The sequence below is a fragment of the Peromyscus californicus genome, unplaced genomic scaffold (assembly GCF_007827085.1).
Source record: "Peromyscus californicus insignis strain IS unplaced genomic scaffold, ASM782708v3 Scaffold_9__1_contigs__length_137607984, whole genome shotgun sequence".
Taxonomy (NCBI): domain Eukaryota; kingdom Metazoa; phylum Chordata; class Mammalia; order Rodentia; family Cricetidae; genus Peromyscus; species Peromyscus californicus.
This window is the reverse complement of record NW_026294617.1, coordinates 69621571-69646708: the sequence shown is the minus strand read 5'-3', so window position 1 is coordinate 69646708 and position 25138 is coordinate 69621571. Positions and strand designations below refer to the sequence as shown.

At 39.6% G+C, this 25138-nt stretch overlaps 1 protein-coding gene across 20 annotated transcripts in view; it reads left to right on the top strand.

Annotated features, from left to right (window-relative positions):
* The window catches only part of Ubap2l (ubiquitin associated protein 2 like), a 54998-nt gene that overhangs the window by 13591 nt on the left and 16269 nt on the right, over positions 1-25138 (top strand). For 11 of the 20 annotated variants that reach the window (XM_052730098.1, XM_052730100.1, XM_052730095.1 and 8 more), the window contains exons 7-19: positions 898-943; positions 1408-1520; positions 3794-3853; positions 6884-6936; positions 8644-8729; positions 12101-12272; positions 17433-17631; positions 19087-19364; positions 19532-19704; positions 21252-21441; positions 22090-22144; positions 23747-23921; positions 24239-24311. In XM_052730098.1, the coding sequence (XP_052586058.1) occupies positions 898-943; positions 1408-1520; positions 3794-3853; positions 6884-6936; positions 8644-8729; positions 12101-12272; positions 17433-17631; positions 19087-19364; positions 19532-19704; positions 21252-21441; positions 22090-22144; positions 23747-23921; positions 24239-24311 (1673 nt within the window). The remainder of the gene's footprint in view (positions 1-897; positions 944-1407; positions 1521-3793; positions 3854-6883; positions 6937-8643; positions 8730-12100; positions 12273-17432; positions 17632-19086; positions 19365-19531; positions 19705-21251; positions 21442-22089; positions 22145-23746; positions 23922-24238; positions 24312-25138) is intronic. The other 9 variants (XM_052730105.1, XM_052730103.1, XM_052730104.1 and 6 more) reach the window with 1 other exon arrangement.

The following is a 25138-nucleotide window of genomic DNA, read 5'->3' as shown; positions in this document are numbered from 1 at the left end:
TTAATTGGTCTTTTCCTTCCTTTTCTGTTTTTCTTCACTTACTGTTACTTGATCTTAGACAGTTCTACTTTGTATTTTAGGTGAATTTTCTACTTTGAGTTTGCAAACTTACTTGGGAAATTGTTCTCTACTTACATTTAGCAACATCAGGCATATATTTATTCTCAGTATTTCATTGATAATGGACAGTCCACAACTGAGGACTTGAAGTCTAACTTGGCACTGTCCTTATCTCTCCTGTACATTCATCCCCATTGGTTTCAGAATTGTTAGTAGCAATTTAATAAACTCAGGTAAAAGAACATTTCCTTTGGGCTGGAGAGATGGCTCAGAGGTTAAGAGCACTGCTTGCTCTTCCAAAGGTCCTGAGTTCAATTCCCAGCAACCACATGGTGGCTCACAACCATCTGTAATGAGATCTGGCGCCCTCTTCTGACCTGCAGGGATACATGCAGACAGAACACTGTATACATAATAAATCTTTTTTTTTTAAAAAAAAAAAAAGAACATCTCCTTTAAGCCAAAGTGGCACATGGAATTTTCCTTGCTGGATCAGTCCAAGGCTCCATCTGGTGCCCTTTTTTTTTGAAACAGGGTCTCATTGTCTTGGGGTTACTTGTAGGCTGTTTGACTGGTCAGTGAGTCCCAGGGATTCATCAGGTTGAGGTTCTTAAGCTTGGATGTCAAACACTTTGCCTGAGCTATCTCCCTAGCCCAAGACTCAACAGTTTAAGCAGCAAATAAATAGCTGTTGACGATAATTGTCCTGTATTAGATCAACTGGTATGTTCCGTAGGACTGAATGAAAGGAAATTTGGTAGTAACCAGTTGCCTTCATAAGTTTGGGCTGGCAAGTTGTTCAATATCAACTTCTAAAATATGTCTATTTTTCTGCAGGTAGCTCTGGTAGGCGAGGGGGAAGGTTTTCTGCTCAAGGAATGGGGTAAGTTTCATTGATTTTTAATTTTTCACCCTGAGAATCAACAGAGACATCCTTAGCCAAAATGAGATTAGAATCATTTATAGACCTGCTTTTTAAAGTGAGCTCTGTTTTCTTCCTAACCTAAGCTGGCTTTAAGCTCACAGTTCTTTTGCCTCAGCCTTCCAAATGGTGGTTATAGATGCACTATGATACCTGGCTGATTTGTAGATGAATAAAAAGTGTGTAGATTTGTGCTCATTTCTCAGATACAGGCATTTACCATCTGGATCATTTGTGGATAGCTTATGCTGTGCCATTTTGCATTGGCTGATAAGAAAAGCAAGCATGTGAGATTATAGAATGGGGAGTGACTCATCTCTGTTAGGAAGGAAATAGTCAATATTCTGATTGTTTTATTTGAGTTAACATTTGCTGAATCTGCTAATGAAGTTAGAAATTCAAAAGCTTTCTTTTTTTCCCCCCAGAACCTTTAACCCAGCTGATTATGCAGAGCCAGCCAATACTGATGATAACTATGGCAATAGTAGTGGCAACACATGGAACAACACTGGCCACTTTGAACCAGATGATGGAACGAGTGAGTGACTTTCCTGTCTTTGGGATTCTGAGAATTTCTTTTTTTGGCATGGTGCTGTTAATTGAAAATCAGGGTCTGTGTATAATAGGTAAATGTTCTACTATTGTGATGTACTCAGTCCTAGAAATGACTTTGCTTGAAGCATTTCTGTTATCTTATTTTAAGGTTATATTTAGCCTTAAAAATTGGAAGAGTAGCCAGGCAGTGGTGGCACACACCTTTAATCCAAGCACTCTGGAGGCAGGGGTAGGTGGATCTCTGTGAGTTCCAGGATAACCAGGGCTGCACAGAGAACTATTGTTTAGAAAAAACCAAAATACAAAAATCAAAAACAACCTGGAAGAGTACCTTTTAAGACCTGAGATAGAGAAGATGATATAGGGATGAAGATTTAAATTAATCGGTATGTGTTTGGTTAGGCATGCCTTTGTGAGCATATTCTGTGAACCAGTTCACTTGATCACTTTTATGAAGTAGCCAGTGTGTTGTGTTTCCCCCACATTGTTACTGTTTTGTTATTAACATTCTTGCAAGCCGGTTTGGAACTCATAATCTTTTTGGCTTAGCTTCCCAAGTGCTGGAGTGATAGATGAGCGTCATTCCACCTAACCTGAAATCAATCCTCTTTTAAGGAAATTCTGTACATTTTGTTGTTGATGAGACTAGGTCTCATGTGCCTTAAACTAACTATGTAACTGAGGATGACTTTGAATGAACTCCTGGTCTTCCTGCCTTCACCTGTCCAGGAATTATATATGTAGGTGCATACACTGCACCTGGCTTTAAAATCTTTATCATCACCATCTTAATGGTAAAGCTTAAGATTGAAAAAGAGATTATGAATTTACTTGTATTTGAATTCAGAACTATTTGACCTAAACTTTATGCTCTTTGCATTATCCCATATTGCTCCTTTTAGCTCTGGGTGTATTTCCTTTAGAGTTCTATGTTAGGATAGTTTCATCTTTTGAGTAAATTACACTCAAAAGATGAAACTATCCTCTTAAACCGATTAAGGTACTCATTGTCAAGATCAGCAGAGCCCAGAGTCAGAGTCAACACTATTGCTTTGTTGCCCCTGCCTCCTGAGTGCTGGGATTGATAGCATACCACGGTGTCTGGCTTGGAATATCCTTTTTTTTTTTAAAATTTTCATTTTTTTGATGTATTTTATCAAGAAGAGACTCACTGCACTTCAAGTTTTTCATTAAGTAGTCTTATTAGTGTGTGTCATTTGGTAGAGTGTTCATAGGATTTGAAAAAAACCAACATTTTTTTGGCTGACTTTTGTACTTGAACCGAGGTATCATGTATGCTTATGGGATACACCAAGTTATGTTCAATGGTAAACTATAATTTGCTGTTTTAATGAGAGCAGCCCCAAAATCTCAAGAGTGTCTTGGTCCTGAGGATTGAACCAAGGCAGTGTGCATGCTAAGTAAGAGCTTAAAGTGCCTTCTTTTTTGTAATATCATCTAACTTCCTGTCTGAGCTGGCACATTAGAGCTTGTGGGTTTTCCTCTTTATGAAGAGATCTGGCCCTGTGATGGTGTTGCACGCCATTAGACCCAGCACTTGGGAGCAGAGGCAGGTGGATCTCTGTGAGTTCGAGGTCAACCTCATCGACAAAGGGAGTTCCAGGACAGGCAGGGCTACACAGAGAACCCTGTCTCAAAGAGAGAGAGAGAAAAAAAAAAGAGGTCTGGGTTTAACAGAGGATTGAAATTTTAGGCTTGTTGACATGTTACCATTCAGATTTTATCGTGTGTGTGTGTGTGTGTGTGTGTGTGTGTGTGTGTGTGTGTGTGTGTGTGTGTGTGGTCTGTCTGTCTCTGTGTTTGTGTGTCGGGGTCAGGGGGAGGTGATTCCCAATCTTTATCCATAGCTGTCTTAAAATAAGAATCTGGTTAGAAATCAAGGACTGTTGTAATGATTAGAAAATAGCAGATTTTAGAAGTCTGGAGTCACAAATCAATTATGCGTGGCTAGAATGAAATGATAGATAATGCCACTGTCATCTTGGTGTGAAAGGCTTGGTGGTAGCTTTGTAAGCTCCTGTTGTCAACTTCATGATATAACATACCTTTATGCATGATTTCTTTTATGTTTTCATAGAGCAAACTTGAAATTCCTTTTTTTAATTTAAGAAATAATTCAAACCTACCCTTAAAATATCCACAGGTACAATGGGGTTTGTGTATTGGGGCAGATGTTCTCATTCACAAGCAAAATTTCACTGGTTGTTTTTTCTTTTCTTTTCTTTTTTGTTTCAGGACTTGATTTCATTGGGGTTGAGGGGTCAAATTATCCCCGAAAATTTGAGACTGCTCCTGGTATGATACATCCAGGCGCCTAATTGCCCCGGATATTTTTAAGATTTTTATGAACTGAAATATCTGTGGATATGTCATTTTTCTGTCTTTCTATTTTTTTCTTCCTGCCTTTGCCTTTCATTTTCTGTGCCCACTTTTCCCTCTCCAAATTATATTCATTTAGTGAATACTTGGCATTTACATTGTCCAAGCTTTGTGCTGTGGGTATGCAAGCCCTAATCTTTGTAGAACATTTCCATCTTACTGTTCCTGGCTTCCTTATCCATGACCATCCTTCCAGGACAGGAAGCATCAAGCACAAGTATTTATATGCTTTCCTATCACAATTCAAGTCACCAGAGTGCAGAAAGAAAATTCTTGCACAAAGAGACCAGGTTAGGTAACTTTTTGGTCAGTTCTAACTCCAGGATTATATTAAGTGTTAACTCATTTGGGGTTCCATTTAGCCAGGATGACACAGATATCAATGAGGAGGAAGAAAAGAACCATAAGAGTGATGAGAGGGATATGATTTGTGATTTGTATTTTCTTGTAGAAGACAGTTTCCATTATTAAATGTTTTCAAATTTTTAGGTGTTTTTTTTTATTACTAGAATATTTCTTTTTGCCTTTTTTTTCCCCTTAATGAGGTAGGATTTTACTGTGTAGACCAGATTGGTCTCAAAACTCGTGTGTGTGTGTGTGTGTGTGTGTGTGTGTGTGTGTGTGTGTGTGTGTGTGTGTACACAAGATCCTGTTTTTCTGCATGTGTATATGCATGCACATGAAGCATGGAGGTCAGTGTTGCCGTCTTATTCTCTGACTGCACCTGAAGCTCCCCCATTCAGATAGACTAGACTGTCCAACAAGCTCTAGTGAGTCTCCTCTTCCTGCCTTCCTGGTGCTGGCGTTAGTCTCATGTCGTTGTGCTTGATTTTGTTTTTGTGCTGCTAAGCAACCATGCTCCCATTGAGCCAAATGCCAACCCTGTACCCAATTTCTTTCTTTCTTTCTTTCTTTTTTTTTTTTCCGAGACAGGGTTTCTCTGTGTAGCTCTTGAGCCTTTCCTGGAACTCACTCTGTAGACCAGATTGACCTCCAACTCACAAAGATCCGCCTGCCTCTGCCTCCCGAGTGCTGGGATTAAAGGCGTGCGCCACCACTGCCCAGCCCTGTACCCAATTTCTATGTGGATGCTGGGAATTGAAATCAGGTTATTATGCTTCCATTGAAAGACTATCTTCTGAGCCATCTTTCCTTGCCCCACACCCTCAAGTTTTGGATGTCCTTGCCTCATCTTGAAAGTATTAGGAGGAGACAGACTCAACCATTTGTTAATTCTTTCATTTTCAGTTTTAAATTTTTATTTTATTGAGACAAGGTCTCACTACACAACCTGGGCTGGCCTGGAATTTGCTATGTAGAATAGGCTGCCCTGGAACTTAAAAAGATTCTCAGCCTCCTAAGTTCTAGGATTAAAGGAATTTGCTACCATACCCAGCAGCTACTTGTTAATTCTTGTAGAAGCTTTTTTTAGATAGGCTTCAAGATTTACTTCATGTATTCTGAGTTCTAGAATAGAGGTTAAGAGCACTGGCTGCTCTCCCAAAGGTCCTGAGTTCAATTCCCAGCAACCACATGGTGGCTCACAACCATCTGTAATGAGATCTGGTGCCCTCTTCTGGCCTGTAGGCAGACATGCAGGCAGAACAGTGTATACATAAATAAATGAATCTTTAAAAAAAAAAGGGACCAGTTCTAGTTTCTGGTATAGATAAATTCTTACACTAGTCTTATGATATAGTCTTTCTGAGATTATATGTATGTATGTGACAAAAATTGTGAGGATTGTATTAGAACGGATAAAACTTGCTGGCCAAGCATGCTAAGTGGAGTTTGGATCCCTAGCACCTACTTAAAAGTCAGGTGGATGTAGAGGGAGGCCTGCATATAACTCAGAACTTGGGAGGAACAGATGGGATCCCCAGTGCAAATTGGCAGCCCAACTAGACGAGATCAGCTTCAGGTTAAGCCAGAAACCTTGCCTCAGTAAAGCAAAGTGATAGAGGAAGATAGCTGAAATCAACTTCTAGCTTCCAAATTGATCTGAAAACGTACCAGCACAAACATTGTGTTTACACGTGTGAACATGCATGCCTCACACATACACAACAGCAAAGGTGCCAGGTAAAGTATATAGAAATGGTTTGATTGTGCATGGAAATTTTCTGTGTAAACTGTTTTAGCTTAAAAGAAGACGAAAATGAGCTTGGCAGGTCAAATTCTATCTTCTCTATAAATAGGATTAGGAAAATAGCTGTTGTACATATTTTATTTTACTTTTGTCTTGTATCTCCAAAAGGAGCAAGTCTACACAGAGTTCCCTATAGTTACCTTGTTTAAACCAGTAAGACTTAAGAACTCGACTTGTGCTGATTATGCTGTTTTTGTTCATTTCTAATAGCAGATAGGTCTTTTTTGTCTGTCTTCCGTTCAGCTTGCAAACCTACTCATTCCCCTTTCACTATACATATGCCAACTTTTTATAGTTCTCTACCACTAGGTTCATTTCTTTTCAGAATACCTTGAGGTTTTTGTTGTTGTTTTTATACAAAATAAATAGCTGTAGCTTGCATGTTCTGCTTTGAATTAGTTGCAACCATCTCATTAAATAACCGCTAAGACAAATTCGAAGTCCTTAAAGATATTGCATGGCATTTGAATCTTGGTGGGAAGGAGGTAGGAATGGGTTTTAGATGGATGTATGTATGTTTATATTATGTCCTTTTATCTGTTTCTTCCATTCCTATTATAACTCTGTAACCCAACTGAAAGTGGCTATGAGATCATAATCTTATTAAAGCCTTTTTACTTTGGTGTTTCTAAATAGTCTTTCCCTACCTCTAAAGTCAACAAATTCTTTCTGATTGCTAAATTCTAATCATACTATTGCTTGTCAAAATGTTAATGTAGGAGTGTTATTTGAACATGTTTTATAATGACACAAATTTATTTTGCCTTTTTTTTTCTTTCTTTTTTTTTAATTCCTAGGTGCATGGAGAACTGCAACAGAAGAATGGGGAACTGAAGATTGGAATGAAGATGTAGGTATTCCTGGTCTGTTTCTTACCTAATGTATTCTATCCCTAAGTTATGTTTAGGGATAGAAAATGGATATATTTCTACCTTTCAAAATGCACTGCTAAGATTCTGACCTAAAACTTTTACATCCAAAATAGTGTTCTGAGCCAGAACATTTCTCATATGTTATATGAAGGAGACTGGGCATGGACAGGACTCTGTGGAACCACACTATGGAAAGGGCAAGTTCAGGTGTGTAAGTCCAATACCTGATTCTCAGATTGACCCAGGAAGATAGAGTGGTTGGGTAGGGTATCCACAATGGAATTAGGACTGGGAACAAGCTAAGAGGTAGAGTGCTTGCCTATTATGTGTGAGATCTTGCATTCAAATCCCATCACTGCAAAAAAATTGTTTTTAGTTAGACAGATAGTAGGTAGTACATTAAGTAACAGCTGCTAATAGCATAGAACTCTACTTGGAGCTGGTGCATTATTTGGTATTAAGTTCTATAATGAATTGGTAGTGGATACAGAGAAAGTTATGGTACCTAAGCTTCAAGCATATAATCCAGTTGGCTAAGAAGCTTTTATTTACCTGATGCCTAATTTTGCAATTGAAATGACTATCCAGTTGGCTATCTGCCATCGTGATTCACCTTGGAAAACTCATAGATGAGTGGTTTGTAAAGAATTTTCCTCAGTATGGCCTAAGTAAAAAAATTTTACTTTTCCTGGTCACAGTCAAACTTTGCTGTGAATTGTGGTTTTCAATGATTATGGATAAACGTAGTTTAATATTTTAAATCTGCTTTCCTTTATATAGGTAGGTAAAGTAGCTTTGTGAAATTGATTTGATTTTCAGTCTTAGGTTTCTAACATTCCAGTGTTAACAGCATCAGAGGGTAATGATTTTCTTTTTTTGATTTTTCGAGACAAGGTTTCTCTGTGTAGCCATGGCTGTCCTGGAACTCGCTCTGTAAACCAGGCTGGCTTGAACTCACAGAGATCTGCCTGCCTCTATAGCTGAGCTAAACTGCTCTGTGAATATGAACAAGTTCTACTTTCTGAAATTTGGTTTATGTTAGTAAGAATTATATTTGGGAAACTGGGTTTTCTCTTTGTTAGAGAAGAGATTTTAAATAAAGAATTAAAAGAAACTTAAGTCAACTCTTATTTAGGAGGAGGAGTTATCTCCTATAATTGAGGACCTCATAAGATGCCTTAGAAGTGTAATATAGTCAATATTAATGCAAAAATTGAATATAGTTAAAATTCCTGAAAAGACATTACTTGACCAGCATTTGGACCTGAACTTCTTAATAGCCAGGAATTAAAGTTATTTCTTTCTTCATCTTGGTCATGCTTTTCCTTTCATTGAGAGAGAAAAAATGGTGGGAGATAAATGTACTTTGGGTAGAGGTAGGACTTGAGATTTGTAATGAGAAAATATTTCCTTAATATATATGACTAGCACAGAGATATCCCTCCTGTGAGTTGAGTGTGTATATGATATGACTCTATTATGTTTTATTGCATTCCTTCGTTCTCTTATTTGCTTGGATAAAACTGTCAAGCAAACTTGATATCAACACATTCAGGATTCATCAGGTAGATAGTTTGTTTCATAGCGTTTTTCCCTTTTTCTTGGTATTGAATTTACCATACCTGTGGCAAATTTCTGTTTTTAACCTCTCTAACACCAGAAGTAACCGATTCCTCTCTTTCCAGCTTTCTGAGACCAAGATCTTTACTGCCTCTAATGTGTCTTCAGTGCCTCTGCCTGCGGAGAATGTGACAATCACTGCTGGTCAGAGGCAAGTGTGTAATAAAGTACCTTTTTAAAACACATAGGTTCCTTTTGATTGAGGGATTTAAAACAGTTTTTAGTGTACTAAATAGAAGTTCATATGCAGTAGTATCAAATTTTGTTCATCCCTAAAATAGTTAATTTTATCTTTATGTGTGTATGCCACATGTGTGGGTGCTTATAGATGCCAGAAGTGGGTATCAGGTCTACCCTATAGCTGGAGCTATAAGTGGTTTTGAGCTGCAAGATATGGGTGCAGTGAAGTGAAATTGAGTCCTCTGTAAGAGCATCAGCTGCTCTTACTTAACCACTGAGCCATCTTTATAGCCCCTAACCTAAAATAGTTTTTTAATTACAAAGATCAGTCTTATAACCAGCATTGACTATGTAACTTGTTTTGACCTAAGCTAGGGAAATAAGAGCTAAGGAAAATTTTTTTTAAATATGCTTTTGATTTTGCAGCTCTGTTTATAATAATGATTTTAATGCAAGATACTACTGCATTAAGAACAATCCAACCCTCTGTATTCATGGGTTCTGCATCCATGTAGTCAACCAACCATAGTTTGAAAATACTGAGATGGCTGGGCATGGTGGTGCACGCCTTTAATCCTAGTATTTGGGAGGCAGAGGTAGGCAGAGGTCTGAGTTTGAAACCAGCCTGGTCCACAGAGCAAGTTCTAGGACAGTTAGGACTACATAGAGAAACCCTGTCTCCAAAACAGCAACAGCAACAAAAAAGTATAATAGGGATGGAGAGAGAGATGGCTCATTGGTTACAAGCACTTGAGGGCCTGCGTTCAATTCCCAGCACCCACATCTCACTTCACAATCACCTGTAACTCTAGTTCCAGGGGATCTGAAGCCCTCTTCTGGCTTCTGTGTACACCAGGTCTGCATATGGTGCACAGACATACTTGCAGACAAAATGTCAATACACTTGAGTGAAATCAACTAATTAAAAAAGAGAGAAGTATAAGAGGAATAGAATGTTAGGAATGTCATCTGAATTGGGATTCTATTTAGTCTTAACAATAAAAACCCAGAGTTAGATATCGAGGGTGGGAGCTGAAAGATCAGACAAGCAGAGCAACAGCCACTAGAAACTTTTTACCTCTATGAATCCTCAGACCAAATGGAGGTCGAGGTCCTGTCTCCACCTCCCTAGTGCTTATTTGTCAGAACAAAAACAAAATAGCACATGACAGTCATCACCAGAATACTGTATTTTTTTCTGTAACCAAATATATGTATACATGTTATTATTTCTAACAATTGTGCAAGTCTATGTTCAGTGCTCAGCAGTTTTAGTTTGTACTTAGCCAGAGTTGATATAGACCAAAAAGCTGAGATTAACTCCCTTTAAGACTGCCCTACCTCTGAGTCTCAGTAGTCTACCTGCCAATTACAAACTCAGAGGTTCCCATGATCTTCCTCAGGTTTGATAATTCACTGTAATGAGTCAACTCAGTAAAATATTTTACTTATTACTGAGTTATTATAATCTCAGAAATAGCCAAATGCAGAAATACTACACAGGGCAGTGAAAGAGAGAATGTGTGTGTACACTTACTTGTGTGTATGTCTGTGTCTGTATGTCTAGTGGCGCAAACAAGCATTTCATATTCTCTTCAGGCTTCTAGAAGCTCTCTTAATCTATTTTTGAGGGTTTTTTTTGTTTGTTTTTTTGTTTTTTTCAAGACAGGGTTTCTCTGTGTAGCTTTGGTCCCTGTCCTGGGTCTCGATCTGTAGCCCAGACTGGCCTTGAACTCACAGAGATCCACCTGTCTCTGCCTCCTGAGTGCGGGTATTAAAGGTGTTTAGGTAATGTAAGTAGAATTTGCTAAACCATTGGCCATTGGTATTTTGCTTAATGGCTCATTCTTCTCCCTTGGACATGGGTAGAACTGGAAGAAGCTGAATAGTCCATTCTTCAGTTTTGTTTTCTAGTGATCATACCTATCCTTACACTATGTATGCCCTATGCTTAGTCACTACTTTAGAAAGAAGCTTCTTGTAACATAGGATGGAATCTTGAATTTTTGTTTTTCTTCTTTCTTCTTTTTGGTTTTTTTTTTTTTTTTTTTTTGGTTTTTCGAGACAGGGTTTCTCTGTGTAGCTTTGCGCCTTTCCTGGAACTCACTTGGTAGCCCAGACTGGCCTCGAACTCACAGAGATCCGCCTGGCTCTGCCTCCCGAGTGCTGGGATTAAAGGCGTGTGCCACCACCGCCCGGCCTTCTTTTTGGTTTTTTTTGAGCCAGGGTTTCTCTGTGTAGCTTTGGCCATCCTGGAACTTGCTCTATAGACCAAGCTGGCCTCGAACTCAGAGCTCTCTCTGCCTCTAGAGTGCTGGGATTAAAGGTGCACCACTACTGCCCGGTGAAATTTCTTTGTTTTGACAAGATGCTTGGGGTGTATTTGGGACCTGTGAATGCTATATTTATACTGAACCATTAAGCTACTCATCAACCCCATATTTTGACTATATCACAAGTAAAAAGTTTGTAGAAAAACTTCTAAAACCTCCTCTGTTCAAAATACATTTGAGGATGCCAGTATTTTGATATATGGTCTTTTGTTCTTCTATTGAGATAGGGTTTTACTATTTGGGTCAAGCTGTCCTTGAGTTTGAAGTAATCAATCCTCTTGCATTAGCCTTCTGAGTACTAGGGATTACAAGTTACACCACCATGCCCAGCTACGTATATGGTCTTATGTCAGAATTTAGTTTTATGTATTAAAATCATAGCTAAATATTTTTAAATTCCTACCTTATTATTGAGTTGCTGTATTAGAACTTAATATTTAAAGTGGAGTATCAGGTATGGTTGTGCAAAACTTTAATCTCAGTACTTGGGAGGCAAATGCTGGTGGATATCTGAGTTTGAGGCCAGCCAGAGCTACATTGTGAGACCTTATCTAAACAAAACCAAACAACAACAACAATAAAAACCCAACTAGCTATATCATGGCCGATACTTATAATCCCAGCACTTGGGATATTGAGGCAGGAGAGTCATAAATATGAGACAAGCCTTGGCTACATAGTGAGACCCTGTTTCAAAAGGAGGGGAAAAAAAAACCCAAAAAACAAAAAAAAACCCCAAATCCTAAAGATTTGGTATTTCATTAAATTAATGCTATCATCAGATTAAATATTTAACTATTGTTATTGGCAGCATCAGTAGGATTTCCCTGAATGCTCTAGTGGCTCTTATACCTCAGTTATTTTGGTTAGCATAACATATTAGGACTTTATGAGACTGTAGCATCAAAAAATACCCTTTATGTTGATCTAACCATGGTCCAAGTTAGATGCAAAGAATGTTAGAACATTCAGTCATTATTCATAAAGATCCCTTTTTCTCCCAAACTAGAATTGACCTTGCTGTTCTTTTGGGGAAGACACCATCTTCAATGGAGAATGATTCGTCTAATCTGGATCCATCTCAGGCTCCTTCCCTGGCCCAGCCTCTGGTGTTCAGTAATTCGAAGCAGAATGCCATATCACAGCCTGCTTCAGGGAATACATTTTCTCATCATAGTATGGTAAGTAGGAAATAAACCATCATACTAACCTCAGCAAACACATACACATAGTTATTCCTTTGTCAAGTACTTTAATATATAGTCTCATTTTGTAGGCCAGGCAGAGATCTGTCAGGGCATTACAAACATGAGCACCATGCACAGTTGCTTAGCTTATTTTCAGTTCTCAGATCATACAGTACTTCATTTCCTAAAATGGAATAAACATTCTGAGCAGAAGTTTCTAGGTTTGTTTGGCTTTTTGAGGCAGGCTGAGTAGGCAGGCTGCCCTTAGATTCACCGGTAAAACTCAGTCATGCTTTCAGTTTATGGTGCTCCTCTTCTCCACTGGGTGCTGGGACCACAGGTATATCATGATTCCTTGAGATAGGGTGCTTTTATAGACAGAAAGGGGCTGGTCAAAATAGAAATTGGCTGGGTGGTGGTGGTGCACACCTTTAATCCCAGCACTTGGGAGGCAGAGGCAGGTGGATCTCTGTGAGTTCAAGGCCAGCATGGTCTACACATCGAGTTCCAGGACAACCACGGCTACACAGAGAAACAATGTCATAGAACCCCACTCCCCCACCACCCCAAAAAGGAAGTAAAACAAAAAAATACATTGGTTGTTTTGAACTTATTTTCCTTATGAGATGAGTTTACAGAAGAATAGAAAAGTAACTTAACATTTTCTTTTCCTCCAGAAGGGTTGAGGATAAGGAACTTGATTATTGTACTACTCAAAATCACCCTGCTTAGGAAACTTTGATTCTTCTGATTTTTTAGGTTGAAGGACAATGTAGTTTCAGTTTGAAAATTGGAATAAATTTTGATTTTTGCTGTGATCTGTTTGTTTGCATTTTGGATTTGTCCCCAAACAGTGAGCTTCTATAACATTTTCAAAGGTAGCCATCATTTATAGCAGGATAAAGCCCCTTTGTCTCCTATAAAAACAGCTTCACAGATAGAGATGATATTGAGTAGTAAGTGTCTAGCTCTAGGTGAACTTGGCTGAATTGTCTTATGGACTGAGATAATATCATTCATTAAATATTTATAGTGCTGAACACTGTCCTCCTCTTACTCCCTCAACAGAAAGTCAGTGGTGTTAAACCTCTCAACAACTTTGTATCCTTTTTGCAATCCTCACTAAACAGATAAAATTGTAGCCATTTCCAATTTCTAGAAAATTGCCTCATATCTTTACTTACATTATACATTTGTAGACTAGACTTCCAAAAACCTAAGGTCTTTCCAGATCTGTCCCTTAGTATATGGACAGTCTCTACTTGGCCTTTAAATGGAAATGAGATTATTTGCTTGTCCTATCTTGTTAGACCTTAGGAAAATAAGTAAGGTAATAGATATCAGTAGCTGTTGGTTGTTCTTTGTTTTTGAACCAGCTTCTCTTTATGTAGCTCTGACTGGCCTAAAACTCACTGCCTAGCCCAGATGGATTTGAACTTTGAACTTGAAACAGTTCTGCCTCCTGAATGCTAGGATTAGAGGCATGTTCACCATGCCTGCCCTAATTTCTTTTCTTTCATTGTTGCTGTTAAATTTTTACTTATTTTCTGTGGCATGGTCTTTAATGTCTCAGACTGACCTCAGACTCATTATATAGTGGATGATGGCCTCTTGTCTCTACCTCCTGGGGAATGGGATTACAGGCACATACCTGTTTTATATGGTGCTGAGGATAAAATGCAGTGCTTGTATATGCTTGGCAAGCATTCTAGCAACTGAGCTAGTCTCATTATTTTTCATTGAGAATAAATATTAAAGGATCAATTTTCCTTAAAATTTAATCCTAACTAGGCAGTGGTGATGCACGCCTTTAATCCTAGCACTTGGGAGGCAGAGGCAGGTGGATCTCTTGAGTTTGAAACCAGCCTGCTATACAGAGTGAGTTCCCGAACAGTCAAGACTACACAGAGAGACCCTATCTTAAAATATAAAACAAAATCAAAAACAAAAAAATTAGTAGATCTTGTATCATAGGCCTTTATTTTCTGTGTGTGCTGGTATCTGAAGAGGGCAGAAATGGAGTGTTAGAGTACTTGAAACTGGAATTTTTGTTTTTGTTTTTTTAAAGTAAGGTCTACATACACATACTTGGTTTTTAATTCATTTTTCTTATATAGTCTTACCATCATACCATATATATATATATATACATACATCCCAGGCTGGTGCTGAACCTCATTTCAAATCCTACTGCCTCTGCTATGAGAAAGCTGTAATTACAGATGTGACACTTGCCAGGCATTTTTCTGTGTTTTTGATGCTTTGTACTTGAATGTTTGATGGAGGGCTGGAGCCATGATTTAGTAGGCAAAGTGCTTGCTACGCTTTCTCAGGAACCAGAGTTCAGTTCGTAGCACCTACAATGGGCAACTCACAACTTCCTGTAACTCCAGCTCCAAGAGTTCAGATGCTCTTTCTTAGCTTCTGTGGACTCCCACAGAGATGGCATTCACTTATGTACAAACGCTCATAACTAAAATTAAAATAATTATTTTTCAGAAGATTTTGATAATTGATTGTGTGGAGCCATCTCTTTCCCACAGTTTCTTATTTTTAAATACATTTCTGAAGGTTTTTCTACATTAAAAAAAAACCTCATTTATTTATTGTGAGTTTGCATGTGCACACATGCCATTGTATCTGCGAGCACATGTGGAAATAAAAGGACAACTGTGGCATCCATGAGAGTCCTGGCAGACAAACTCAAGCCATCAGGCTCGCCATAGTAAGCACTTTACCAGTGGAGCCATCTCAGCAGCCCAACTTCTGAAATTTTTGCTTGCACAATCTTGAGATACAGTGGGAAAAAAAAATCTTTCCTTGTGTGTTAATTACACTGTTTAGCTTTGACAAAACACCTGACTAAATTAACTTAGTGGAGGACAATTTTATTTTGTCTTGTCATCTCAGAGGGTTCTGTCAGTGGTTGGTTGGCTTTGCTGTGGGGATTAGAGAGAATTAAGAATAAATTGTGTGAGAGCTGGAGAGCCGGCTCAGTGGTTAAGAACATTGACTTCTCTTCCAGAGGACCCAGTTCAGTTCCCAGCACCCACATGGCAGTTCACAGCTGTCTGTAACTCCAGTTCCAAGAGATCTGACGTACATGCAGGCTACACCAATACACATGGAATAAAAATAGAGTAAAAAAAAAAATTATACATACAGAAAACAGTCCAAGTCATATGGACTTGTTGATTGTCTACTGTAAAATTTGAGATGGCCCTGTAATTTCCCTTTTTCTTTGCTAGTTAATAACATTCAAATGAGGTTCCAGTTGGTTAGTTTTGTTTTGATTGAGTTTTTCAATGAAAATTGATTTTGTTTTGAAATGTGTTACTAGCGTATATCAGCTTACATAGTAGACTTTGAAATTTTCATACATATAATTAGTTTTGGTCATATTTGTTCCCTTTTTCTTGACCCCCTCTTACTCACCCTCTTCCTTTTTTATTTGAGACATGATCTGGCTATACTGGAACTCCCTATGTAGACTTGACTGTCCTCAAACTCACTGAGTTCCTCCTGCTGAGATTAAAGTTGTACCCACCATGCCCAGGTTTTTTTTTTTTTCCCCCTTTCTTTGAGACAGGTTCATTCTCTTTAGCCCTGGCTGTGTTGGTATTCACTGTGCTGGTTCTTGATGCCTACTCTGAGTGCTGAGAGATCAAAGATGTGCAAGATGTGCACCCCCCCCACCCCCCCCACCCCCCACCCCGTCCCCACTCCCTTGTCTGGCTCCTTTCCTTTTTTTAACTAGTCCTCTTATACTTTCATGTCTTTTTTACCATCCCCCATTGCAAGAAACTTCTCTGACAGCATACATACAGTTCTTTAGAAAACAATTTGATTATATCCTATATTATTACCAAAATGATTGTTCTCCCTCTTCTGCCTCTGACTTCCCGGGCCACTGGCTTTTTTTTTTTTTTTTGGTTTTTCGAGACAGGGTTTCTCTGTGTAGCTTTGCGCCTTTCCTGGAACTCACTTGGTAGCCCAGGCTGGCCTCGAACTCACAGAGATCCGCCTGGCTCTGCCTCCTGAGTGCTGGGATTAAAGGCGTGTGCCACCACCGCCTGGCTACCACTGTCTTTTGACTAGGTTTATAGTTAGCTTTCTTTTTTTTGAATCCATGTCTCATAGCCCAAGCTGGCCTGAACTCACTATTATAGCTGAGGTTGACCTTGGACATTTTTGTTTGTTTTGTTTTTGAGACAGGGTCTCATTGTATAGACCTGACTGGCCTGAAACTCACAGAGATCCTATTGCCTCTGTTTCCCAAGTGCTGGGATTAAAGCGGCATGTGTCGTCACGCCTGAGGACCTTGAACTTCTGACCTTCTGCTTCTTAGCTTCTAAGTATTAGTATTCCAGGCATGTGCTTGCATTATGCAGTGCTAGGGTCCAGTTCCAGGTTTTTGTTCACTATTCCACCTGACATATATACTTAGGTCACTTTTATATTATCAGGTACTTATTGGAGGATTTATTCAGACAACTCCACGTACTGGTTGATCTGAAAAAGTGGAAGTTTGGAATATTCTCCACTTACCAGGTTTATCTCTGCTGATAGAATGGTGGTAATAGTTTTTAATGGCCCTCATCTATTCATTGTCTATGTAGCTCACATTGACTACAAGCCCATTTTCCTCTTTCCTCCCAAGTGCTTAATTTTACTGTTTTTATTCTATGAGGTGGGGTCTTGCCATGATTTTGAGTACTATGATTTTAGACATGGACCATTATGCTTGTCCTTAGATTTATTTTGTAACTGATATATGAACTACTGAAATTTTACCTAGTGAGGAATATCACGCTCTTTGTTTTTTAGTGCTTAGAATGTACCATGAGAGTAATTTTTCCAAAAAGACAAACTCAGAATTTGAATATAGGTATTGTGACTAAGATGTGTGTTCATAATAATGCAGCATACTTGGTCTGGCAGTGTTGTTTTTTTTTTTTTTTTAGGCAGTGTCTTACTGTTTTGTACAAGGTTGGTCTTAAACTCCTCTTTAGTAGCTTGGACTATAGGTATTTCCCATCCTCTTTTGCCTTGGTAGCATTCTTTATTTGAACCATGGGCTTTTGGTCTGTCTTCGTGTGTAAGCTAAGCAAGGATACTACTGTAAACTTCTCTAATATCTTTGTTGATATGCAGGTGAGCATGTTGGGGAAAGGATTTGGTGATGTCGGGGAAGCCAAAGGTGGCAGTACAACAGGCTCCCAGTTCTTAGAGCAATTCAAAACTGCACAGGCCCTGGCTCAGCTGGCAGCTCAACATTCTCAATCTGGAAGCACCACCACCTCCTCTTGGGATATGGGCTCAACAACACAATCGCCATCACTGGTGCAGTATGGTAAGATGATGAGTGACTTCAGTCTTTTACCCATAAATTTATTGTCCAGAAGGCAGCAGGGGACTGGATAATACATTCTCGGTTTGGAAAGTTACATGGAAATAAAAGTTTGAAGCTATATATCATTGAATTTAGCTTCAGTTCTGTGTTTATTGATCTAGGAATTTGAGAGTATTCTCTTTAGATTTTGTGTATTTGTGTGATGGCCCTGGCTGGTCTAGAATATTCTGTGTAGACCAGGCTGGTTGCCAATTCACAGAGATCTGTCTCTTTCTCTTCTTAGTGCTGGGATTAAAAGCTGACACCAGGGGTTGGAGATTTAGCTCATTGGTAGAGTGCTTGCCAGACCCTGGGTTCGGTCCTCAGCTCTGGGGAGAAAAAAAAAAACCCTCTGTTTTGTTCAGAGGGTCGCCTACCTAACTTGAATCTTACCTCAGCTAAAGGGATCTGATTATATGCAATTTGGGTGGGTGAGTGGGTAGCTACTGGGATGTTTATTTGCCATGGTACATGTCTTAGTTTGCTTCTGTTGCTGTGATAAAGACATGACCAAAAGTAAATTGGGAAAAGTTTACTTGGTTTACATGTCCTGGTCTTAGTCCATTACTGAGGAACCCAAGGCAGGAACTTGGAAGTTGGAACTAAAACAGAGACCATGGAGAAACACTGCCTACTGGCTTGCTCACCATAGCTTGTTTAGCCTCTTTTCTTTTTCGGTTTTTCGAGACTGTGTTTCTCTATGAAGTAGTCCTGGCCTGCCTCTGCCCCCTGAGTGCTGAAATTAAAGGTATGCACCACCACCACCACCCAGCTTAGCCTCCTTTTTTATATAGCCCTCTCACATCAGTCATTAATGAAGAAAATGTTGGCCAGGCGTGATGCATGCCTTTAATCTCAGCATTCAGACACAGAGGTATGTGGATCTTTTTAAGTTCAAGGATAGGCCAGCAAGGTCTACACTGGAAGTTTGAGGACAATAAGTGCTACAAAGAGACCCAGTCTCGAAAAGAGAGAAGAAAAAAAAAAAAAAGAAAATGCTGCAGCTGGAGAGATGGCTCAGCAGTTGAGAACAGTGGCTGTTTTTCCAAATGACCTGGGTTCAATGCTAGCTCCCACATAGTGGCTCACAACAATAGGTTATTGCAGCTCAGGGTCTCACAGACATACATGCAGACAGAACATCTCATAAAATAAGTGAATCCTTTTCGTTTGTTTTTTCAGAAAATGCCCTTCAGACTTGCCAACAATCAGTCTAATGGAGCTATTTTCTAAAAACTCAGGTTCTTCCCACATAACTCTAGCTTGTGTTGAGTGGCAAGAATCTTTTTGATCTGAGCCATTTTGCTAGCTGGATTCTTGAAACTTGTAGGTCTTTTCCTAGTACTAGTATAGGACAGTAATATTTCTTTGGGACATTTATCTCTGGGCTCATGTATGTTGTATTTCTTCTTGCAGATTTGAAGAATGCAAATGATTCAACAGTGCACAGTCCTTTTACAAAGCGCCAGGCATTCACTCCATCTTCAACCATGATGGAGGTATTCCTTCAGGAAAAGCCACCTGCAGTGGCTACCTCGACAGCTGCACCTCCCCCACCCTCTTCTCCTCTTCCAAGCAAATCCACCTCGGTTCCACAGATGTCTCCGGGGTCTTCAGACAACCAATCCTCCAGCCCTCAGCCAGCTCAGCAGAAACTGAAACAGCAAAAGAAGAAAACCTCCTTGACATCTAAGGTACTTGAGCTTTTCAGAGAGATACTATTTTAAGACAGGGAAGTTATGGGATTTAAGGGTATATACTCTAAGGGTGTGTTTGGAAATTTAAAGTTGAAAGGAATAATTTTTTATTCTACAAAAAGATTGTATTAAACAGTTATTCCCTCCCACCCCCTTCTTTGTAGATTCCTGTTCTGGCTGTGGAGATGCCTGGCTCAGCAGATATCTCAGGGCTAAATCTGCAGTTTGGGGCATTGCAGTTTGGGTCAGAGCCTGTCCTTTCTGATTATGAGTCCACCCCCACCACGAGCGCCTCATCAAGCCAGGCTCCTAGTAGCCTGTATACCAGCACGGCCAGGTAGAGGAATCATCACCCAGAAGACCTCTTTTGGTAGCTTAGTTTTGTGCTTATTTCTTCACCTCTGGAGAGGCCATATCTTTGACTGGATAAAAGTAGTCAATCATAGCATTTTGTTGTGCACTTTTAAAGAAATACATTGCTACTAGGATTATCTATGACTTTAAACATTTAGATAAATGCTATTTGGGTACTTCTAGAATTTACAAACTCAGGGTTTTTTTTTATGTGCGCACACACGCACACGCACCTGGAGGCTAGAGGTCCACGTCAGTTCTCTTTCTCAATCATTCCCCACTTTATTTTCTGAATCAGGATCTCTCACTGAACCTGGAGCTCACTAGACCAAATTGTCTGGCCCATAAGCTCGAGGAAATTGCCTGTATCCATTTCTCCAGTGTACTGAGACTAGAGATGTCTCCTTCCCATCTTTTGTGTGGGTCTCCAATATCAGATCAGCCTTCATTGTTGCATGCCTGATGCTGTACTAACTGAGCCATCGCCCTAGCTCTTCAAGCTTTGTTGCTTTTGAATGATATGATAACAGAAGCTCTAATAGAACCTTGACATATGCCACAGTGAAAAGTGCTGTATTTCAGGCCTTTGCTATGGGACTATGTCTGTGAAAAGTAAAAATACGAACTCAGGAAGCATTAATTTAAAATTGTATGTAACCATAAAAGGAAAAAAAAAAGAACCTTTTCTATCTCCTCTGGCAGTAATCAAGGAAAGCCATCTTACAGTTAATCATAGAGGAATTTGAGAGGAACTAACAATCCTTGGAATTTAAAATTTCCTTAATCCTTGGAATTTAAAAACACAAATATCTGGCTTTAGTCTAGATCAGTTCAATTGAGTCATAATTGTCTCTGATTCATGTGAAGATTTTATTTAAAAATTTTCTCTGGAGGATAGTTGTGGTTAAAAAAAGGAGTAGGGGAAATATGTAAGATCAGAGCAGATACTATGATACAGGGAATAGTGAAGATCTGCTATTGGAATAAAAAAAAATCAATTAACAAGAAACTTTCAGGAAAGAAAGATGGGCTGTGCATGGGTGGTACACACATTTAATCCCAGCATTCAGGAGGCAAGTACATCTCTGTAAGTTCAAAACCTATCAGGGATACCTAGTGACATCCTGCCCCCAAGAGGGGTCTGGAGAAATAGTCTAGTGGTTAAGCTCACTTGTTGATCACATAGAGGACCTGGGTTTAATTTTCAACATCCACATGTCAGTTCATAATCAAAACCCCAGTTCCAGGATGCACGTGACATGCATATGAGCAAAACACTGATAAACATAAAATAAAATAATGATTGTTTTTCCCCCTCTGAAAAATTATACCAGTAATCTTTGATAAAGTTTCAGGAGATCCTAGAACTCAAAATTTCCTAAAATGAGATTGATCCAAAAATGGAGTGCCTGAGTTTGGAAATTAATTTACTTATTCTCTGTCTCTTTCTAGTTTCCTCTTAATTGAAATTATTTTGTTCCAATAGAAGATTTTCACCATTTCCTAAGATTTTTCTTTTCATTCCCACAGTGAGTCTTCATCTACGGTTTCATCTAACCAGAGTCAGGAGTCTGGCTATCAGAGTGGCCCAATTCAGTCAACAACTTATACCTCCCAAAATAATGCTCAGGGCCCTCTATATGAACAGAGATCCACACAGACGCGGCGGTATCCCAGCTCCATCTCTTCATCACCCCAAAAGGACCTGACTCAGGCTAAGGTAGTAGCTTAATGATCCCCTGGGCCTTGGTTAGCAAAGTAGTGGGTAAAAGTCCCTTGAATATTGTTTCACTTTTCTGGAAATGGTGCTACAAAATCTTGGAGGTGCTGACTGAGATGCTGACAAAAGCACATTTCTGTGATTGGTAAACTAAACGTTCCTTTCAGCAAGAGTGGAGGAGACTCAAGAGCCAGAACATTTCTCTTTGCAATAAAGATTTGTTGGTTATAGCAAAAACTGTCTCAAATACCTGTCCTTTTCTCATAGAAGATCTGATTGCTAGACTTCAGGGTGCATATATATTAGTAAATCTACCTTACTCTGGTGAAAGCGATAGCATATACCAAAGGTGGTGTGGAGTACCTGTCCAGCAGGATAGGTCTTAAGGATTGTTGGATTTTAAATATTGGGTGGGGGGAGTGGCTGTGTACACATGAGTGCTGGTGCCCTAGGAAGCCAGAGGTATTGGAACCCCTGGAGCTCGAGTTACAGGTGGTTGTAAGCTGTCCATCTTGTGCGCTGGGAACTGAGCTCAGGTACTCAGTTATCTTTCCAGTTTCCCTAATATATATTTGACCAAAATTAAACTAAGTGACTGATAACATCTCTTTTACAAGTATATCTGTTCTTGCTCATTTCTTGCTCCAGAATGGTTTCAGTTCTGTGCAGGCCACGCAGTTGCAGACCACGCAATCTGTTGAAGGTGAGTGTTTTCCAGGCTTTTTAATGATTTTCCTCAGTGCTGATAGGGGTGTTTTGTTTTGTTTTTTTTGTAAGACGGGGCTCTGCTGTGTAGACCATGCCGGCCTCTTAACGCTTCTCCTTAAGTGCTGGGATTAAACATGTGTGCCACTGCACACAGTATTTTTTTTTTTTTGTGTGTGTGTGTGTGTGTGTGTGTGTGTGTTTTGCTGGCATGTGTACATGTGTATTATGTGTGTACCTGGTGCCATAAGATGCCAGAAGAGAATATTGGATGCCCTGGGCCTGATAGTGCAGAAAGTTGTAAGCCGCCATGTGGATGTTAGCAGTTGAACCTGGGTATTCAGGACGAGTAGCCCTTGACCTCTGAGCCATTTCTTGAGTCCGCTATTTTAATTTATGAAGAGTCTTGCTGTAACACAAACTGCTCTTGAATACTCCTGCCTCAGCCTTATAAGTGCTGGGATCATAGCTTTCAATTTCTCTGAATTTTTTAGTTTTGTTTTATGTGTATGGGTGTTTGCCTGTATGACTGTTTGTACACGAGGTGTGTGCCTGGTGCCTGTGAAGGTCAGAAGAGGGTATCAGATTCCCTGGAACTGGTTGCAGATGCTATGTGGGTTTTTGGAAATAGAAGCTTGGATCATCTGCAAGAATTGAGTGCTCTTAACTGCTGAACCATCTCTCTGGCCCCATATCTTTGTTTCTTTTCCTTTTTTGCTGGCCTCAAACTCAGAGATCCACCTGCCTCTGCCTCCCAAGTGCTGGGATTAAAGGTGTGCGCCACCACTACTCGGCTTGGTATTTATTTTATGTGCATTGGTGTTTTGCCTGCATTTATGTCTGTGTGAAGATGCTAGATTCCCCGGTACTGGAGTTACATACATGCCATGTGGGTGCTCGGGATTGAGCCCATATCCTCTGGAAGAGTAGCCTTTGCTTTTAACTGCTGAGCCATCTCTCCAGCCCGCATCATGGGTTTTTGAAACATATTTTCACTCTGTAGCCACAGCTAGCCTCAAAATCATGGTGATTGTTCTGTGTTGGCCTGCCATGAGCTAGATTATAGGCGTAAGCCACCATACATAGCGAGTTCTCTGTTTTATTTTTTTTTTTTAAATCTAGGTTTAATTTTGTTAACTTTTGAGTGTGTTGTGTATACAAGCATGCACATGCCACCGCACTCATGGATTCCAGGGAACAACTTTTAGGAATTTTTTTTCTCAAGCTCCACTGGGATTCCGGGATCAAACTCAGGCCATCAGATGGTTTATGTGCTGCTAGGAGTAGTAGTACCCAGTGCCTGATTTATGATAAGCAAGCACTCTACCACTGAGCTCTCTCTCCAACCCAGAGTTTTTGGTTAGGGGTTTGTTTTTTTTTTTTTCTCCTTCCCTCCTTAAAAATGGTAATTGATTTCCTTCACTGGGCAAATGAAGTTTGTGTTGTTAAATGCCTGAAATTAAAAAGAGTTGTCCTCTCTGAATAACCTCCCCTCCCTCTTTTTTTTTCCTCTGTAGTTGAGTAGTTGAGAACTGTAGTTTTTCTATACTCATAGTCAGTTCCTGTTTTTTAATGAAGGGAAATCTTGTCTTACTTCTAGGTGCTACAGGCTCTGCTGTGAAATCTGACTCACCTTCCACTTCTAGTATACCCTCTCTCAATGAAACAGTACCTGCAGCTTCCTTACTGACGACAGCCAATCAGCATTCATCCTCCTTAAGTGGCTTGAGCCACAGTGAGGAGATTCCAAATACCACCACCACACAACACAGCAGGTGATTTGGAGTGAGAATTAAGGTTGGAGTTGTGAGTTTCAGTAACCGAGCTACCTATTTTGTTTCATCTTAATCACTACTTGTCAGAGACCACATTAGCCCTCCTTTTGTGGGAAGTAAGGACAAATGAGACTTACTTTCTCCTTTTAACATCTGCTCTTGCTATGATTGTTCATAGTCCTGGAAACTGGCCATTGTACATGTCAATATGGTCTCAATCTTTTTTTGGGGGGTGGGGGTGGGTAATGATTCTTAATTGGAGCACTAGGCCAGGTAATCATAGCATTATGTTAATGGAAACCTTTCCCCCATTATAGTGCGTTATCTACACAGCAGAATACCCTTTCTTCATCAACATCTTCTGGGCGTACTTCGACATCGACTCTTTTAGTAAGTATGATGCTTGAGAAAAAGTGTAGTTCGTGGACTTAAATTTCTAAGCCTAAGATTGTCACAAGAGGAAGATAAGTATTTTTTTGTTTTTTGTTTGTTTAATTTTCCCTCTCTTGAGTCAGGGTGTTGCTATGTAGCTCTGTCTGCCCTCAAATTCATGGGTAGTTCCTCTTGCCTCTGCCTCCCTAGTGTTGAGATTACCGGCTTACATTTAACACACCTGGCTGACCGAGTAGGGAATACTAGAAATTTTCTTCATGACTTAACTGAGGTTGTAGAAAAAGGTGTAAAAGAATATTGAAGCTAAAAGAGTCCAAAAGTTTTGCACTTATGGAACATGACTAAAAGTCTCAGCTTTTTCTTTTTCACTGAAGATAGGTAGGGGCTTTGTGTTCTCTCAAGTGCAGAAGAACATACACGTTTTTTAAAAATGGAGGTATACTCACAGCCACTGGTGACACACGCCTTTAATTCCAGCAATCCGGTGGCAGAGGCAGGCAAATCTCTGCGTTCAAGGCCAGCCTGGTCTGCAGAGAGTTTCAGGATAGCCAGGGCTACATGGAGAATCCCCACCCCCCCCCCCCTTTTTTTAAATGTGGCCTTTTTAAGGTGTGGAGGTATTGCTCAGTGATAAGAGTACATCATTAACACGCATAAGGCCCCATGTTAAATTCTTAGAACTATAATGGGAAAAAGAAAAAAAAGTCAGTAACAGAATAATACATATCTTTTCACTGGTAGAACAGTTCTTAGCCTGGGAAATGCTGAATGTAAGTCTTTGAAGCAGGACATCTTTATCAAAGTGGTATTCAGATGAAAACTCA